General features: G+C 35.9%; 2 protein-coding genes across 4 annotated transcripts in view; one reads left to right on the forward strand and one right to left on the reverse strand.

Annotated features, from left to right (window-relative positions):
• PTPRZ1 (protein tyrosine phosphatase, receptor type Z1) overlaps positions 1-5,132 on the forward strand; it is a 193,437-nt gene extending 188,305 nt beyond the window's left edge. For all 3 annotated transcript variants that reach the window (XM_025380029.1, XM_025380031.1, XM_025380032.1), the window contains 3 exons: positions 1,853-1,995; positions 2,842-2,977; positions 4,185-5,132. In XM_025380029.1, the coding sequence (XP_025235814.1) occupies positions 1,853-1,995; positions 2,842-2,977; positions 4,185-4,325 (420 nt within the window). In that variant the 3' untranslated portion in view covers positions 4,326-5,132. The remainder of the gene's footprint in view (positions 1-1,852; positions 1,996-2,841; positions 2,978-4,184) is intronic.
• Positions 5,133-18,984: 13,852 nt separating this feature from the next.
• The window catches only part of AASS (aminoadipate-semialdehyde synthase), a 67,897-nt gene continuing 66,780 nt past the window's right edge, over positions 18,985-20,101 (reverse strand). The window contains exon 24 of the mRNA XM_025381198.1: positions 18,985-19,113. Coding sequence (XP_025236983.1) covers positions 18,995-19,113 — 119 coding nt within the window. The 3' untranslated portion in view covers positions 18,985-18,994. The remainder of the gene's footprint in view (positions 19,114-20,101) is intronic.

The following is a 20,101-nucleotide window of genomic DNA, read 5'->3' on the forward strand; positions in this document are numbered from 1 at the left end:
TGTATTATCCCACTGAGATTTATCCATGTATTTGGGTGTAGTTCAAATTCATTTACTGCTGCTGCTTAGCATTCCAGATAATACATATTCTTTTTTTTAATTTTACATGCAAATTATTACTTGTTTGTTGTGTTTTGTCTTGGTTTGGTTTTGCTATTACAAGCAGTGCTATATGAATATTTTTAGTCACATGCAAAATTTCCCCTTGGGGATACCCTGGGAATTCCCCTGCTGTGTTATTGTGTTGGATCATCTTCAACTCTCTGTAACTTTACTAAGTGAAGTCAATTGTTTTCCAAAGTCATCCTACCAAGGTATCCTGTCATCAGGAATGTGTGAGTGATCTGGAATCGCTACATCCTCACCAGTGCTTGTGTTTGGAATGAAACAGCATCTCTTGTTAGTTTTAATTTGCATTTCTCTTGTTGAAAATGAAGTTTTCAACATAACTTTATATTTTTACATAATTGTTTACATAAATAATATTTTTACATAAAATGTTTTAGAAATAATATTTTTATCTAAATTAATTGACCATTCAGATTCTATCTTTTGTACTGTGTCTGTTCATGATTTTTGCCCATTTTTCGGTTAGATTATTTATAACTTATTGATTTATCAGAGGTCTTCTTATATTGTGGATACTAATCCTTTGTCAGCTACATATATTGCAAATACTTTCTCCCAGTTTGGGATTTGACTTTTTTACTTTCTTTGTGATTCTTTTTTTTTTCTTTGTTTTTTTGGTGAAAGAAAAGTTTTGAAGTTTAATCTACATGAATTTATTGATCTTTTTATTCCTGGCCTTTAAAAGGAAACCATCATTTAGTATCTTTAAAACATACCGTTTACCCTGAAATCATGAAGATGCTATCCTACATTGTTTTCTAAACGTACCACCTGAAATTGACTTTTTGTATTATATTGTGTGAGACAAGGGTTCAGTTTCATTATTTTCCATATGATGATACCCATTGTCCCACCATTATTTATGAATTAGCAATATCAGTTTAGTCATTCATATTTTATATATATAAATATATATATATCATACACACACACACACATATGCTTGTTCTAGGATATTTATTTTATTCCTTTGGTCACTTTGTTCATCCCTCAGCCACAATGGCAGTGTTTTACTTCTTATACCTTAGAGTAATTCTTGATATATGATAAGTTAATTTCCTCTATTGTTTTTCTTCTTTAGTAGTATCTTGGCTATTTTGTCCCTTTGCACTTTTATGTAAAATTTAGGTTCTGCTACTTGTTTTTAAATGTATCATTTTTTTAAAGTACACTTTTGGAAGCTGGGGGTAAGAGGTTTAAGGGATTTAATCAAGTCACAGTCTTGTTGGTCACTTAAGAAAGAATCAGAATCGGGATCCGACTTGAACCTAGATCTCTATCTCCTTGTCAGCGTTTCCTTCACTGTCATACAATCTCCTTCTTTTACTTAAGCCTGAAGAAATCTATGAAGAAAGTGTATGCTATTTTCAAAACAAATTTTAACACCAGCGATTTTTTTTTTATAAATTTGAAATTAGCAGTGCAAATACATCTTTGGTGCATAGTTTCATGGTTTGTAAGCATTGGCATATTTCACCCACTGAGTTTATTTTTAGAATAAAAAAAGAAATTACATTTTTTGATTCTACCGAGTAAATCTATGCATGGTGTATGTGGCATCACAACTGTTTCTTCCTTCTGTGGTGAAGAATGTGCTGCAACTATGGCTGCTCACTCATGCCTGCCATTGGGTTTTATTACCGTACTGTAATTCCTGATTTTCCTCAATGATTCCACTCCTCATAAACTGTCACTAACGATACTTTGTTTTTTCTTCTTATAGGATGATTATGTACTTGAAGTGAGGCACTTTCAGTGTCCTAAATGGCCAAATCCAGATAGCCCCATTAGTAAAACTTTTGAACTTATAAGTGTTATAAAAGAAGAAGCTGCCAATAGGGATGGGCCCATGATTGTTCATGATGAGTAAGTTCCGTATGTAACATTGTTTCACGCCTGCACATTCTCTGGGCATATGTATGTTTCTGTTGTCTTCAGACAAACCTAATGCTTTGAACCCACTGTGATGATTCAGCCATGGTGGATTATCTGCATCTTATCAATAAAGTTAACACAGAACATTTTTTTTTTTTTTACTTCACTTAAAGTCCCTGTTGAAGACAGAGAATGGGGTCATGATCACAAGTATCTTCTCTTGCATTTGATGCTGAGAACACTTTGTATACTAAGTCACTGTTTTAGCAGTGAAATTTTACAGGAGCCAACCAGAGAGTCATTTTCAGTCATTGATTTCCTGGCATAGAAGTGAAATTGATAAGATTTTTATTTTTCAGGAACAAGAAACTTTATCCAGTAAATCTTCCTAGGATTCCATTATAAACAAATAAAAAATGCATATGCTGAACTTATGTTATAAATATATAAAATACAGTTTGTTATATATGTATTTATACATATATTATATATGTATTATATATAATGTATAATACATATACATTATATATGTATTATATATGTCTTTATATGATACTCTCAGTTTGTTTTTTATTATTGCTAACCCCTTTCATAGTATACAAATAATAAACCATAAGCAAATATTAAACTTCTGTAAAGTATGCCACTACTAATATCATGAACACTTGGCAGTATCTCAGATTAAATCATAGTTCTTTGTGCAAAAAGCGAAGAGAGACAATTCATTAAAACTTTCAGTGTTTTCACTGCAAAGTTGTCAAGGCTATAGGCTTTGAGAGTTCTAAATGTGAGTGGTGCATCTCAATGGAGTCTTTGTTCTTTTCCTTTTTTTACAAGGCACGGAGGAGTGACGGCAGGAACTTTCTGTGCCCTGACAACCCTTATGCACCAACTAGAAAAAGAAAATTCCGTGGATGTTTACCAGGTAGCCAAGATGATCAATCTGATGAGGCCAGGAGTCTTCGCTGACATTGTAAGTAACAAGGCAGTGAACCAAATTTTTCACTGATGGAGTACTACTAACTTCCTAGAGGCTGCTGAAATCTTACCATGTATCAAGAAAGATCTTATTAACTGATAACATTAGTATGTAGTTTTCAAGCTGAATTACAAGTCCACAATCCATAGAACAACAGACATTTAAAATGTATACTTCAGAAAATTTATGGATAAAACTTTTAAATCTCATGTTTGCCTTTGTGCACAATAGTTAACAATGCAAATAAACTTAGGTGAATGTAGAAGCCATAGGCTCATCTTCAGCTCTTTGGTCTGTTTAAGGGCCTTATAAAGGGACCTTCTTCAAAGCCCCAGCCCAGACCATTTGGCAGGAGGTCAAGGTTATCTTCGTGCACATGCACTGCAGAGGAGCCCCTATTAAGTCTCATTCAGGGCCACTGAGTTGTATCAAGCTTGTACTGGGTGAAACTGCTTTCTGGAGATGCACATTTTGTGAATGCTTTTAATTATGCACTGCTTCACCTGTAGGCCTAATGGTTCTCAGCTATGATGCTGCTCACTGGTTCAGGTTCTCTGTAGCTGCCTGTCCCCAAACTGCCTGAGATGGCATCTGTAAGAGAAAAACTGTTTTATTCTTCCATGTGCCACTACTCTGAGACCACAGCAGAGCAGGTACTTAACTTTGCTTATAGCAGGGCATAGGACCAGTTGGGCTGATAGAATGTGAAATTCTTCTTATTGGTGAACAGTGTATATTGTGAAGGATTGCATTCTACATGGGTCCCTGGGCTGACAGTAGAGTCATTCCTGAGATCTTTCCATAAAGAGGCAGACCCAGTGGATTTTCTAACAAGTAGAGAAAGAAGAAGAAACTCGTTTCTGAGTGAGTTCCAGGTGCCCAGTGCCAAACGGTCTCCCTGACAAGTTAACAGAACCCTGTCTCATCACCTTCTGATTTCATGGATAAGAATTAAGTACTTATTGGCAAATGTATGTAGGTTAATTTTCTAGGTCAGTGAATGGTTTGCCAATTGCAACATTAATTTAATCAGAAAGAGACATCAGTATAGGTTGTGTACATCTGCTGAGTATAACAGTGCCCTTAACACATTGCCCTTTCGTGAACACTGCTGAAGTGTGTCTAAAAATATTTCTTCTTTTTAGAAATGTATGCCTTCACTGAGCATCCTGTTTATAACCTCCCATCTTCTGTTCTCTAGGAGCAATATCAGTTTCTCTACAAAGTGATCCTCAGCCTTGTGAGCACAAGGCAGGAAGAGAATCCATCCACATCTCTGGACAGTAATGGTGCAGCATTGCCTGATGGAAATCTAGCTGAGAGCTTAGAGTCTTTAGTTTAACACAGAAAGGGGCGGGGGAACTCACATCTGAGCATTGTTTTCCTCTTCCTAAAATTAGGCAGGAAAATCAGTCGTTATCTGTTGACTTCCCATCACCTGACAGTAACTTTCATGACATAGGATTCTGCTGCCAAATTTATATCATTAACAATGTGTGCCTTTTTGCAAGACTTGTAATTTACTTATTATGTTTGAACTAAAATGATTGAATTTTACAGTATTTCTAAGAATGGAATCATGGTATTTTTTTCTGTATTGACTTTAACAGAAAATTTCAATTTATAGAGATTAGGAATTCCCAACTACAGAAAATGTTTGTTTTTAGTGTCAAATTTTTAGCTGTATTTGTAGCAATCATCACGTTTGCTGGAAATATAACTTTTAATACAGTAGACTGTAAATAAAACACTCTTCCCTATGATATTCAACATTTTACAACTGCAGTATTCACCTAAAGTAGAAGTAATCTGTTACTTATTGTAAATACTGCCCTAGTGTCTCCATGGACCAAATTTATATTTATAATTGTAGATTTTATATTTTACTACTGAGTCAGTTTTCTAGTTCTGTGTAATTGTTTAGTTTAATGATGTAGTTCATGATCTGGTCTTACTCTACCAGTTTTCTGACAGTGTATTGTGTTATCTAAGTCATTAACTTTGTTTCAGCATGTAATTTTAACTTTTGTGGAAAATAGAAATACCTTTGTTTTGAAAGAAGTTTTTATGAGAATAACACCTTACCAAACATTGTTCAAATGGTTTTTATCTAAGGAATTGCAAAAATAAATATAAATATTGCCATTAATTTGTGTTTGCTTGTGGAGCATTGTGCTGAAGCGTGTGTGGCAGAAAATTGTGGACGTGGGTCCCCCTATGATGATGGCACCAAAAAATAAAAAATAAATAAAAAACTTTTTTAAAAAAAAAGCTAGTAAGATGGGACAGGGTTTAGAGTGGTGGGTCCCAAACTGTGCATTGAGGTACACAGGGAAGTCACAAAACTTTCCATTTGTGAGGAAAACATAGCAATATGTGCAGACACTGCACAAACTTTTACTATTGAATTATTTGAACTTAACCACTTAATGAACAGAACAATTATGTATTTCTTTTGGCTTGGGGAGTGCTATGACCTGAATGTTTATGTCTCCCGACAGTTTCTCCCCTTACCCTCAAGGTGGTAATATTAGGAAGTAGGACCTTTGGGAGGTGATTAGGTCATGAGGGCAGAGCTCTCATGAATGAGATCAGTGTCCTTATAAAAGAGGCCTGAGCAAGACCCCTCATGCCTTTCACTGTGTGAGATTATGTTGAGAAGACAGCTATCTGTAAGAAAGCAAGCCCTCACCAGACGTCGAATCTGCGGGCACCTTGATCTTGGAACTTCCCAGCCTCTACAAGTGTGAGAAATAAACCTATGTTTGTATGCCACCATGTTTATGGTATTTTGTTACAGCAGTCTGAATGGACCAAGACACAGAATTATGAAAATGTTACTGATGAATTAAGAGCATCATGTACCAAGAAATGTTGGGAACTTCCAGTTTAGAAACTAGCTGGGAGTTAGAAGTAGGCAGATTTGCTAGTCAGAGACTCCAATACAAGCAGAGGTCTAGGAGGGGATTGGAAAAGGCATAGACAGACAAGGACTAGGAGGTAAAAAAATTCCAGAATGGAAAAAGAGAAGAGGTCCCATGTTGAGGCAAATCAAGATCCAAGAGCCACGTGGAACTGAAATGCAGGAAAATGGAATCATTAGTATATCAAGCAGACTTTGATGCTTGCGGCAGTCCCCTCCCTCGGCCAGGAGAGTTTTAGAATACTGCCTACAAAGGAGCTCACTGATCCCTAAGAATGCTCAGCTCGGGGCCGAGAACAGGAAGCCAGAGAAGTTTTATTTAAACCAGTGGCTCTCAAAATGCGATTCCCAGATTTGTGGTATCGACAAAATCAGGGAACTTGTTAGAAATGGAAATCTAAGATTCCCATCTAACTATCAGAAACTCTGCGGGCCAGGGCCCAACGATCTAACGCATGCTAAAGTTTCAGAACCATTGCTCTGTAGCAGCAACACTTCAGGGAGCCTCCAGCTACCTCAAGCAATATCAAGAAACTTTCACCATGTCTTTAAAATAGAGTTAAAATTAATTAGCTTTCCTTTTTATGGGAGCTTTTCTTTTAAAGCAATAGTCATGGGAGATATGAAATAGAAATAGGCACACAAAAAAGTCCCATAAATAGTAGTGCAACAAATCCCCAAATGGTGATAAGCGCCACTCTACAAGGTACAAAAAGAATTAATGTACTTCTTATTTCTCCTCCCAGGGAGGAAGGACACAAGGTTAATTTTGAATTCCTTGGCTGCTTTTCTAACCTTATCTCCTTGTCCTCTTGTTTTACAGTTTTGTTTTATCACCACCCACAATGTCTAATCATAAGCTGATCTGAATCAGTAGTACATGTCACCTTAATTGTTTTGTCTATTTTTCCCTTAGCCTTTGTCCCAAGGACAAGCAGCCTTTGAGGAGATACAGAATTTTTTACCCTTTAAGGTTATTTATTTAGTAATGTGACTTACAGAGTCTTGTCCAACAGCAAATAATTATGCAGTAACATGTATATCATATCAATTATGCATTCTTACATAAATGTTAATAAATATATTCTGAAACAGATAGAAAGTTCCTGTCAGATACAGTAACATTTTTTCTTTCCTTGATCCTTAACTCTGAGGCAATAATGAGTTATGAGACAAATGAAAATAAATGAAGCCAGGTAAGTCAGTCAGGTAAGTCTCACTCAATTATTTCCATCTGACACCAAAATTTCATTCCTTGTGTTTAACACATTCACAGCTTTTTTCCATATATTGTTTTATTTTTATAATTGTGGTCTCCTTGTGAATACATTTTATGCTTCTTTTTATAGTGATATAGGCATTTTTTATTACACATAATTTATAAGCCTACCATTGCCAAGGCTATATATTATTCCATTCTGTATAGTGGTCTCAAAGAAAGGGACATTTGACACTGTCTGGCAATGTCTGGAGATATTTTTGATGATTACAACTGGCCAGAGGGTGAGGGGTGCTACTGGCAACTACTGGGTAGAAGCCAGAGATGCCACCAAACATTCAAGAATGCATAGGACAGTCCTCACAATAAAGAATCACCCAGAACACAATGTCAATAGTGCCAAGACAGAGAAACCCTGTTCTTATACTATGGCTCTTGTAATCATTTTCCTAATATTGGTGTTTTTTTTGTTTTTTTTGTTTTTTTGACAGAGTCTCGCTCTGTTGCCAGGCTGGAGTGCAGTGGCGGGAGCTCAGCTCACTGCAACCTCTCCCTCCTGGGTTCAAACGATTCTCTCGCCTCAGCCTCCCAAGTGACTGGGACTACAGGCACAAGCCACCACGCCTAGCTAGTTTTTGTAGTTTTAGTAGAGACGAGGTTTCACCATGTTGGCCAGGATGGTCTTGATGTCTTGACCTCATGATCTGCCCGCCTCAGCCTCCCAAAGTACTGGGATTGCAGGTGTGAACTACCATGCCCAGCCCCTCATATTGACTCTTTAGGCTCTTTCGAATCCTTCCTATTACAATACAATGATACACATTTATTTGTGCAGAAAAGCTTTTCACCAGGTTTAGGATTATTCCTTAGGACCAATTGTTGTGTTATTTGGGGGAGCAGATAGTATGAACATTTTTACCTTACTACTCTTTCACTTTCCAAAAGAGTTAGACTGTTGAGACCTGCATGGCAGGGTGTTAGAGTCCTGTTGTTTCACTCATGGGTTCAGGTCTCTGCTCAAATATCATCTCAGAGAAGCATTCTCTGATCAGCCTGTCTGAAGTGGCATTCCCTTCTGAGAAATATTTAGCAGTAGCAATCAGAAGAGACTGAGTCATGCGCACCAGCAGAATGCCAGCCTGTCTCTCCGCCACCCCCACCAGGACCTCTTGGTCTCTTTATCATGTTTTATTTTTATTCATAACACTTCTTGTTTCCTGACATTATATTTGTTATTTTTCCCTTTCATTGGTATATAAGCTCCATGAGAAAAGGAGCCTTGACTCTTTTGTTAATGTCATATCCCCACATGTAGAACAGTGCCCGGCACACTAACAGCAGTCACAATATTTTAGGTGAATGAAAAAAAAATGCATTGATTTTTACCTAAAATGAAAATACTGTCTTTAATAGTCCTTTCCTTGTAAACCTGACACTGTATAGGCAATGTTACGTAACATAATAAATTTACTAGTTATGGCAAAATATCTGTTCTTTGTTTTTTTCTTTGGTAACACCTTTGTAAATTACTCCAGTTGAAAAAGGATGTTCTAATGCATCTCCAGTTTTAAATCATGGAGAGCAGTTTTGAAATCTCAAAAGTATTATTAATCAGGAGCATAATCCATCTCTTTAGCTACCTCCATAAGGACTACAGAGTCCATCATAGTTCCAATATGATACTTCCTGAGATACTATGACAGCAGCTTCTTCATATAAAATCAATGCAAATATTTAACAGATGCATGTTCTGTTCAAATTATACAGTGAAAATCTTACTGAATTTTAATATTTCTTATCTGAATGCCTCAAATCTCTTAGTACCTATTGTGACAGGCTATTTCTCTAATAGATAAAACTTGGAAACTGTAATCTCTTTATTAGCAGATAAATTTTAAAATGTGATAGTAGAATTCTGCTTACAAATAGTGCATCAGAAATATTAAGCATTTATTGAATTGAATTTAACTCTTTAGGGAAAATGGAAAATCTGCACATTTGTCAAGATAAACTAAACATGCTTTTTAATATTATAAACCATGATTATTATCATTCATTTGCTAATTGCAACATATTCTGGTACATTAGCGATCCCTTCCTCATTAGTATGACATGGGTGTGTTAGAGAGGGTGGCATTAAGTGTTAAGACATATAAATGTAAGACACTGCACCAGTTTTAGGAATCTAAACATCCTCGATATTAAGTTGTAGTTACCAAGGGTTTTTTTTTTTTAATAAGAAAAACATTTTTAAAAAAATAAGATTTGGAAGTGGGAGTAAGACAAACTGTAGGCGTTAAGTTGAAACTTCTTGTTACATACAAAAAAATTATCATCAGTCCATCAGCTGTGACACATTCTAAGCAGGCTACAAGAAGCACAGACTGACCTTAGAGAACTGCTCCAAATATACTAATTTGAAATATTTCACTTTTGCATGAACCATCCCCCAGTATCTCTCAGATATCTATTATCTTGCTTCAATCCTAGGAGAGTTGCTTTAGTTCTGGATTATCCATACAAAGAAATGAACTGATGCAAGTAATTGTTATCCTCATTGCTAATTTATTTAATAAAGCCTTGTAGTGAAAACTATCAGCATTAAAGTTCTTTATGAAAAATATTAAAATAGCAAAGTCTGTTATAGCACCTTTACTTCAGGGAAGTAACTTAAGAGACTTAGGAAGTTAAAACTGAATGTTTCCTGGGCTTTTTAGAGAATGTTAAATGAAAAAAGTTCCACATTTTTTCTATATGGTATTCTACTTTTATGTCCAAGGGGATACCTAAAAAGATTCAATAAAGCACCTAGAGAAGAAAATGAACTGTTAAAAAAATTATTAAGGCTGTTGAAGAAATATTGACAAGGCCAATGAGAAAGATTGACAACTAGGGTAACTGCTGTATTTTCACAGCCAATCACCCTCTAGGGAACCTTTCTGCAGCAAATTATATTTTCCAAAAACAGCCCGACAATATCTTCTGTCCTATATGTGACTCTGTGAAACTCATCCCATTGAGAAGCAGGGTCTGTGGTCCCTCCTCTTGGATCTACAGTGAAAGTGATGCTACATGACTTCCAAGCGCAAGTCATTAAAGAGAATGCAGCTTCTGCCTGATTATCCTGGAATGTTTGCTCCTGGAGCAGCCCCACCATGCTGTGCCAAACCTGCATAGTCATGGAAAGACCCACGTCAAAGAAACAAAGGCCCTGGCCCGCGGCTCCAGATGAGCTACCAGGCAGAACCATTTTGTCAGCTATGTAAGCAGGCTGTCATGAAATGGATTCTCCAGCTTTGTATCAACACATCTCAAGTGAGGCTACATGGACCAGAGACCAGTTGTTTGCACTGAACCATGCCCAAATTATAGGTTGATGAACAAAATAAGTGACTACTGTTTTAAGACATTACATTTTGGGGTAGTTTGTTACACAGCAATAGTAACTAGAACAGTTATTACACTCCAAAGCCTAAAATGCTAGAAACTGTATTTCCCAGACTCCTTTGCAGCTAGGGTCCTGGATGAAGTATGTTCCACCAAATACAGGGAGTCACAGGTTTGGAAAGACAGACAGTGTTATTTACCATGCATTGTAATGTAATATTAAATGATTTATCAGGTATTTACTCATGCTTTCTGACTTGCTGGCTACCCTGTAGATGCTCTTACACAGATTTAGAAGACAGAAATTCACAGAAGCCATCTTCCTGCCCTCTTGCACCCTGCTGGTAAGAAAAGTTGTAACAATATAATTTTTCTGCAACAGGGTTCTAATACCTAGCATTGGAACCATGGCAGTAAGGGCAGTAGCTTCTGATTCTAGCTTCCCAATCATGGAACCCTAGCTATGTGTATACACTCTTGGTCTTCGTGCCTTGTATGAGTTTTTCTTTAAAATACCTAGAGTGGTTTCTGTTCCCTGCTCCAAATTCAGCAAACTGGAGAAGAATTGTTAAATGATGCTATGACCATCCAATCATTTTTTTCAAGTATCTTTTCTTCTAATACTGCAGTAGCCTCAGACTATGTCTTCTTCTGGCCCTTTCCCCTTTCTCTGATTCATTCTCAACACTCAGTCTAATCTTTTAGAAGCACAAAGCCGATCCTATCTGCCCCCTGTATTGTCAACCATGAAGAGACCTAAACCTATGGTTACACAGTGATGTTGATAGTCAGGGCCGGCTCAAACTCATACTGATGCTCTTTACCCACCCTCATGGTTTGGGGAAATTTTCATATGAACTCCAGGAAGGAACAGATGATAGGGAAGAATGTATCTCTTTAGCATTACCATCTAATGTTCAAACATAACCTAAATCCACATTACATACAAACCAAGCCTGTAACAACTTTCCCTTATCTCCACCTCCACCTTCACCACATCTTTGTACCATGGCTTTTAAACACGTCAGTACTATTCTGCAATATATGTATATGCCAGAATTAAATAATTATACCATATATATGGCATAATTGTTTTTATATATAATTGTAATTGCATTTAGTTATACATACAAGTGACATCTCTGTTCAGAAATTATATATATACACAATTATTTATAAATATAAAACAAGCAATTACACTATATATGGTATAATTATATACAATTAAAATATATATAACAAATTTTTACAGTATTATATTTTATATATGTATATATAATTTCTACTATGTGCTAGGCACCATGATAGGTGTTGAGGACACATAAGAGTCTAGTGGAATCTTAGTTTGGATTACTATAGAAGCAGAACCTGTGACAAGATTTTAATGCCTGTCAGGAGGAAAATGAGTCAGGGAAGAAAAGGCTGATAATGGATGTCGTATCAGTTCAGTTTCTCAAGTGGATAACTGGAATATAATCCCTTTGTAGAATTCTGGGAGCCCATAGAAGACATCCACATCCAAATTATCCCATCCAAAAAACTAAGGAGCTAGCCGATTGATATATCAGCACCCATGGGTCATAGGTTGGCTGAAGAGAACGGAAGTGGGGAAGGTCACAAGTCCTGGCATTTCTGGGCTGCTGTGATCATGAGCAAAAAGAGCTTTTACTGTCAAAAAAAGCCTTCAGGCAAAGAGAGGCTGACAGTCGGAAGTCCAAAGGTTTGCCGTGTGATGGTAAGGCCAAGATATGAGTGCAACTGATGTGGTGGAAATAGTTTTGTCCATATGTGTATGACTCAGCGGGGATTTATTTATTTATTTATTTATTTATTTTTGACCATGGAAAGGGAAATCAAAGACTGCTTTTATTGATGCACAAATAGACCCACCCATGATTTGAAAGGGGTGATAATATTAACACAATCATTATCATCAAAACAAATTAAAACACAAAGGTATCTGAAATGACTTTATAGTAATATGATGCCTTAATAAATTAAGGAAACTGATTGCTCTGAGTGGCTTCTTTCAGTGGGGATTTATTGTCTCTCGCCCTCACCTACCAGATGTCAGCAACACCATGCCCCGAGTCTGTAACAATGAAAAATCTTCCACATATTTTCAAAAGCCTCCAGTCAATGAGATCGCAGAGTAATTTGTGTTATGAAAAAAATAGTATAGGCTCCTTTAGAAATATCTAACTCACACTTGCGAATCCTCAAGAAAGTAACTCCTAAGCTACAACCTAAAAAGAGGACTAGGAGTTAACCAGGTAAAAGTTTAGGGGGAGATGAATATCTAGGGAAAAAAAAGCATAATCCGAAAAGGCTCAAAAACAAGAAAGGGGAAGCCTATTCAAGGAGGCGAACGAAGTTCAAGAATTGGATAATACTTTGTAAGGAGATGGGCAATGAGATGAGACTATAAAGATATACAGGGGCACATTTATGCTGAGCCCTTGAGGCTCTAATAGGTCTGAACTTTATCCTGGGAGGAATGGGGAGACAGCTGAGAGTAAGAACATTGACCATATTTGCAGTTTTGAAAGATTAATGTGTCTACTGTGAGGAGTATGGTCATTAGGGGAGTAATTCTGGAGAGAGGAAGGCCAGGTGAAAGACTGTCACAACGATCCACATAAAATGTAATAGCAGCCTGATCAAGACAACTTGTATGTGGGTAGAAAGACTTGGAGCCAATAAGTTTAATAGAGAAGAGGAAGTCCTGATTTGGTGAATGTGGAAGTTGGATAAAAGAGAGCATCAAGGATTTTATAGAGAGCAACTAGGGTGATAGTGGTTGCCAGTTCTTGAAATAAGTAATCACATGAATGATTCATTTAGGGGACCTGGTGTGGCCCCATTGAGAAATACTAATTTATAGTATAAATTCTTAAATTTACATTGAGTTTAAGAAGTCTTGGAAATATCTGAACAGGGATGTCAAGTAAATAGTTGTATAGATAATCTGAAGCTCAGGTGAGAAAGATTGGGATTGATTTAAGACATAGATGGTATTCAATGCCATTAGTAGGATGCATGCACCCAGAAAGAACACATATAGATAGAAAAAAAAAAAAACAGGGAAGAAATCCAGAAAACATCAATAATTAACATATGGACAGACAAATAAGAGGATGCAAAGCACCACTATCTTCATTAAGCATCTTACTTGATGAACCATTTGTGCAATTTTCACCATAGTCCAGAACTAAATAGAACCACTGTGCTAGCCAAATATTTTCTAACATTGCAAAAGTATTTTAACAATCCATGCCCCTGGGAGTTGCTATTCTCTCATCTTTTCTGTTGGTCTTCCCCAGGTTTTACAGCACCTATTTCAGTTTCTTTCCCAGCTCCCATTTGACTTCTACTTCCTTTTAATTATTTCTCTGAACTTAAGGAGAATAAATCTTCTTTTATCAATAGTTTGCTATTAAGGCAAACATGTTTTTTTCCTTGTCAGGGTTATGAGGTTTCTATGGGGGTTTGTTTCACCCTGTGCCAGCTTCACTGTGAATCAGGCTCAGATTATTGGAGCCAAGGGTCTGGTTAGTTGTGCCTGCCAACAGCCCAGAATCGTCTCCAGTGTAACAAAGAGGAGCACAATATCAATCCAGCTTCATGAGTTCTCAGGCTGGGAGTGGGATTCCCAGGGTTTATGAATTTGTTAACCAGTGATGTAGCACATATTGTCAATTAACAGGAAACTAGAAGGTACTAGAAACGTTCGATTTTACTACACTGACAACTTAAACTGGAGGGTTGTATCCTCTTAATCTAACAAGTTAGGAATGTGTTTTGTAATTCTTACTAATTAATGAAAATTAAGAATGAGTATTAGGTCTAAAACAAGATTGGAAAAAGGAAGTTATTAGATTAATTGTCAGTAACTGACAAGTAGCACTCCAGAACAGCCAGCTTTTCTCACTGAATTCCTTCCAGTGGAATTCGGATCTGGCAGATGTAGTTCCACTGCAAACAATCAGCAAATGTAAGCCAGTAATACTATAAAAATATAAAGACAAAATTAACGACTTTGCACAGGTGTGTAAATTATGCATTGCATCTAAGGGAGAACCAATCATATCATAGACGTTAAAGATTTCTGTATTTACTATGGCAATTTTCCATTAGAGGGTAGTAAAGTGTTTTGCTGTAATAAATTGTATATTTAGGAACAATTTTTTTGACCAGTAAAAGGGTCTTGAAGAAGGAATGCCTTGTTGTAATTTTCAAAAAGACACCATATGGGCTAGTGGTGGCCCTAAGTCATCCATCCTAGATGTTTTTAAAAATGAGGGTGCTCTCAAATTTTTTCAAGTATTTTGACTGTCTCCAAATGACGATCAAATTTCAGTGTTAAGTCTTATCACCTGAGGCAAGTCATTTAACTTTATGAGGCATATTTTCTCTTCTGTAAAATCAGAGGCTTGGCCAAATGATTGTTGTAGTCTTTTTCATCTCTTCAACCACTTTATGTAGCAGATAAATCTATGGCTTGTTTAAGCAGCATGGATCTTTGAGGAGTCTTCCAAAGGTATCCAAGAAATTGAAAAAATATATATATCAAAGTTAAAATCTTATTAACTAAACAGAAACTTCAGGTAAAAACTGTATCGTAAAAGAGAGAAGAACAACCCACTTGTGTTTTTTGACATCTACTAAGTGGCAAGCATTTCTCTCTCATTATCTCATTAATTTTTATAATCATCGTGGCAGTTACTGTTATCCTCGTTTCATAGAGAAGAGAACAGCTAGTATGTTGTAGAGCCATTCACATTGTGTAGTATGATCTGTGTCTCGTTAATCTAGAACAAGGAAAAATTGATAATACAAATATCGGTATTATCTGAAAAAGAACAAAAGAGGCAGAAAGATCTGAAAGATGTGAGTGTTAAGTCTACCAGAATGGTTAGACCAAGGGTCCACAAACTGGCTCTAGGGTCACGTCTGCCTATCACTTGTTCTTGCAAATAAGGTTTTATTGAAACACAGCTATGCCTATTCATTTATGTATGGTTTATGGCTGCTTTCACAATATATAGGCAGAAATAAACAGTTGTGATATTTTTGGTCAGCAAAGCCTAAAATGTTCATATCTGACTTTCACAGAAAAAAATTGTGGACTCCTGGTAAAGCTGTATGTTGATATGTTTATAACCATAACCTGCTCATTAATTCCCAAATCCTATCACCACCACTTTTATTATTAAAGGTACTGCAGGAAAATTTGTTATTGAGGGATAATGTAGTGTTTAATTACATATAGCTGTGTTCACGCTTACTGACATTGCCTTTTCTATTACTACATTCAACACTAACCTTAGATCAGCTCTTCAATCAGATCCCCTTTAATTCTCATTGTCATCATGAAGCACAAACCAATTAACTATACTGAGAGCTCAACTGGATCCCAGTTCTTACACAGAGTGCTAGTTTTTCAGTTCCCAATTCATCTGGGCACCATTTTAGATAGAGAGTGAAATCAACATGACACCAATTGTATTTCCTAATCAATTGAGTCGAACTGAATGTCATGGTAAGAAAAAAAATTCCACAACAAAATGTCTTTACTTATTAATAGATTATTGATCTCCATATATTATCTGTGACAGGTGGGACCAGGCCTTAATCAATTTTGATTGTTTTCAAACAGCAGGAGATGTTTTCTCAACTGTCACATACCTCACACGTAGTACCTGCTTCTTTCAAGGGCAGAATTAGTTTCACGTGCCAGGATATGAGCACAATTTGTTAAGTTTAAACAGGTGCTTACTTTGTATCTCTAAAGGCAAGAGATTTTTTCCCCAAGAAGCAAATAAACAAATTGTATTTGTAATTTAATTTTTTATAACAACTTGAGATAAAATCCACATACCACACAGTTCAAACATTTAAAGTATACAATTCAGTGGTTTTTAGTATATTCAGAGTTGTGCCACCATTACCACAATCAACTCTACAACGTTTACATCACCCCAAAAAAGAAACCCTATACTAATTAGCAGTCACTCCATTTTCCTCCCCAACCCCTCAGTCTAAGCAACCACTAATCTACCTTCTCTTTATATGTATTTGCCTGTTCTGGACATTTCATATAAATGAAATCATATAATATGTGGCCTTTCATGTCTGGCATTCTTCACTTGGCATGTTTTCAAGGTTTTTCCATGTTGTGGTGCATATCAGTACTTCATCTCTTTTTTATTGCTGAATAATATTCCTTGTATGGATATGCCATGTTTTGTTTATTCACTTGTTAGTTGATGGAAATTATGGCTGTTTCAATTTGGGGCTATTATAAATAGTGCTGCAAAGAACATCTGTGCACAAGTTTTTGTGTAGACACTTGTTTTTATATCTCATGGGTATCCACCAACAGTGGATGAGGGTTCCAGTTTCTCTGCATCCTCACCAACACTTGATATGATCACTTTGATGATATATCTATTCCAGTGAGTGTAAAGTGATATCTCATTGTAGATCTCATTTGCATTTCCCTGATGGCTAATGATGTTGAGAATCTCTTCATGTGCTTATTGGCCTTTTGCATATCTTCTTTGGAGAACTGTTAATTCAGATCTCTTGTTGATTTTTAAAAACTGAATTATATGCCCTTTAATTATTGTTATAACAATTCTTTACATATTCCAAATACAAATTCCTCCCTTAACTAATACATGATTTAAAAAAAAATTCTCTCATTCTGTGGGTTATATTTTTGCCTTCTTGATATTGTCCTTGGAAACACAAATGTTTTTAATTTTAATTTACCTATTTTCTTCTTTTGTTGCTTGCGTTTTTAGTGTCATTTATTTAAGAAATCATTGCCTAATTCAAAGTCAGAAAAATTTGCACCATGTTTTCTTTGAAGATACTTATAGTATTAGCTCTTATGTTTAGATCTTAAGTCCACTTTCAGTTAATTTTTATATACAATATGAGGTAGGAGTCCAATTTCATTATTTTGCATGTTGATATCCATGTTTCCAAGCACCATTTAATGAAAAAGACTATTTTGCCCCCATTGAATTGTCTTAGCACCATTTTCAAAAGTCAGTTGACCATAAATGTGATCAATATTTCTGGACCCTCAATTATATTAGTATTTGATTCTGTCTGATGCTGTCAATTTTGTTTTTGTTTTTGTTTTTGAGTCAGGGTCTAACTCTGTCATCCAGGCTGGATTGCAGTGACCCAGTTATAGCTCATTGCAGCATCGAACTTCGGGGCTCAAGCCATCCTTACCTCTGAATAGTTGAGACCACAGATGCATGTCATCACATCCAGCTGATTTTTGTTTGTTTGCTTGTTGTTGTTGTTGTTGTTGTTTGTAGAGATGGGATCTCACTGTTTCCCAGGGTGCTCTCCTGGCCTCTAGCAATCTTTCTGCCTCAGACTCCCAAAGTGTTGGGATTACAGTCATGAGCCACCAAGCTTGACCAATGTTGAAAATTAAACTGTTTTCTTAATATCATTTTTTATTTATTCATTGACACTATATCAAAAGATAACCAATTTCTGTATATTTGATCCTGTACCTGTAACTTTGCTGAATTTATTTATTAGTTCTAATGTTTTGTTTTTGTAGATCATGTTGTCTCCCATCTCTATTTAGTTACACTTCTTCCTTTCCAATCTAGATGCCTTTTATTTTATTTTCTTGCCTAATTGCCCTTTCTTGACTGTCCAGTACAAGTTGAATAGAAATGGCCAAAGCAGACATCCTTGTCTTGTTTCTGATCTCGGGGGAGATAATCCAGTCTTTCACCCTTAAGTATGATGCTAACCATGGGTTTTTCATAGATGCCTTTTATCAGTTTGAGGAAGTTTCCTTCTGTTCCTAGTTTACTGAGGATTTTTTATTTTACATTTTTTACTGTGAAAGGGTGTTGAATTATGTTAAATACTTTTCCTGTGCCTAATGAAGTGATCTTGTAAATTGTAATTTGATCTTATCTATTCTCATTTCCAAACACTCAAGAGAAAACTGTAAGGAACTACATTTACAAAATAAACCATAACTTTACAAAAAGGGCATAAAATAGCATTTTGGCAAAAACTTACAGATAGGTAATCTAAAGGTATCTAACTGTATCAATTTTAAAAATACAAAAATATAACTTTATGAGGAAATTTTTTTCTGACTAAAAAAGTAAAACTTCATCTGCTGGTTATAGGAAAATATGTTCTTGTAAGAAAACAGTGGCATAATAAATTAACAAATAGCACGATCATCACTTTCACATACATATTTATAAAATACAGGATAGAATTATTAAAATTCTCTGTTAGTAGCTGACATCTCCTGTTCCAAACATTTCCATATTAAAATACAGATTTATAGTTCAAACACTACATTGTGTTAACCAAAACATATTATGCTTTATACTTTAAAACAGCACATTAGCAAACCCATTTATCACACACGTTCAGAGCTGTATTGCCTGGGAAGAGAAGAACAAAATATAATTCCCAATTATGGTTTAATTGTACTCTGTGTAGTATATATAATGCCTTCTGCTTTAATTCGCTCCAATATTGGTCCATAGATCTCCTTTGAAAAGGGCCCCATTAGGCCTTTGGCTCCAATTTCACCTGGAAGAAAATAAATGTGTAATTACCATTTTAAAGGTGGTGTCAGAGGTTAATTTCCCCATCAAGAGTCTCCACAAAAGCAAACTCAGAGTCAATGAATTCTTGGAGGCCTAGGCATTTTTTAAGTAGCTACTTAAAAATGTCCCTTAGTAAATTATTACTTAGTCAACACTTTGAAAGCAAAAGGAGTTAATTTTAGATTGAAAGCATAGCCGGACCTAGGGATATTGTCAGAATTTGTACACTTAACTGCATTAATTACTGCCAGGACAATCAGAGAATAAAGTAAAGTAAGAAGTCAATCTGACTGGTCAGCTTAACTTGCTAATATCATATTTTTAAAAAGGCAAGACACCAACAGAATGAGTTGTAACAAGTTTGATTATATGGGCACAGGCACCTGTCAGCATGACTGAAACATAGAACCTGGGCACTCTCACTAGAGGCCACAATGACCCCAACTTCTGTCACTTATTTCTTCACTGATTCCTCAATAACTAAGTTGGTCATTTAATTTGATATTAGCTGATATGCTACTATATATTTTTTTCATTATTTCACATTTATATGCTTTGATATTTTCTACTCCCCTCATTCTTTCTTGAGAGTCAAACAGAGGCAATGCTTATTGAATGTCTATGTGATCTTCTAGGGAGAGTGGAGAATTGAAATTTGTATTCATTTAGTCTAAAATATATATTGAGTACTAATAATATGCTGAGATATGAAGATTAATAAAACTTAACCTATATTCTTGAGAATCTGGAGTGAATATCTTTTTCTATTTTAGAGTTATCACTCCCAACATGGCAAAAACCAAAGAAAGGAAGGAAGGAAGTGACCATTCCCTGGGGACCCCTCTATGTGGCAGCAGATTTATGTATTATATCAGTTAGTGTCACAACAACTCTATGAAATAGGGATGGCAATACCTACTTTAAATATGAGGAAACTCTTGCTCAGAGGTGCTGAGTAACTTGCAGCTCAT

Source organism: Theropithecus gelada, chromosome 3 (assembly GCF_003255815.1).
Source record: "Theropithecus gelada isolate Dixy chromosome 3, Tgel_1.0, whole genome shotgun sequence".
In the NCBI taxonomy this organism is placed as follows: domain Eukaryota; kingdom Metazoa; phylum Chordata; class Mammalia; order Primates; family Cercopithecidae; genus Theropithecus; species Theropithecus gelada.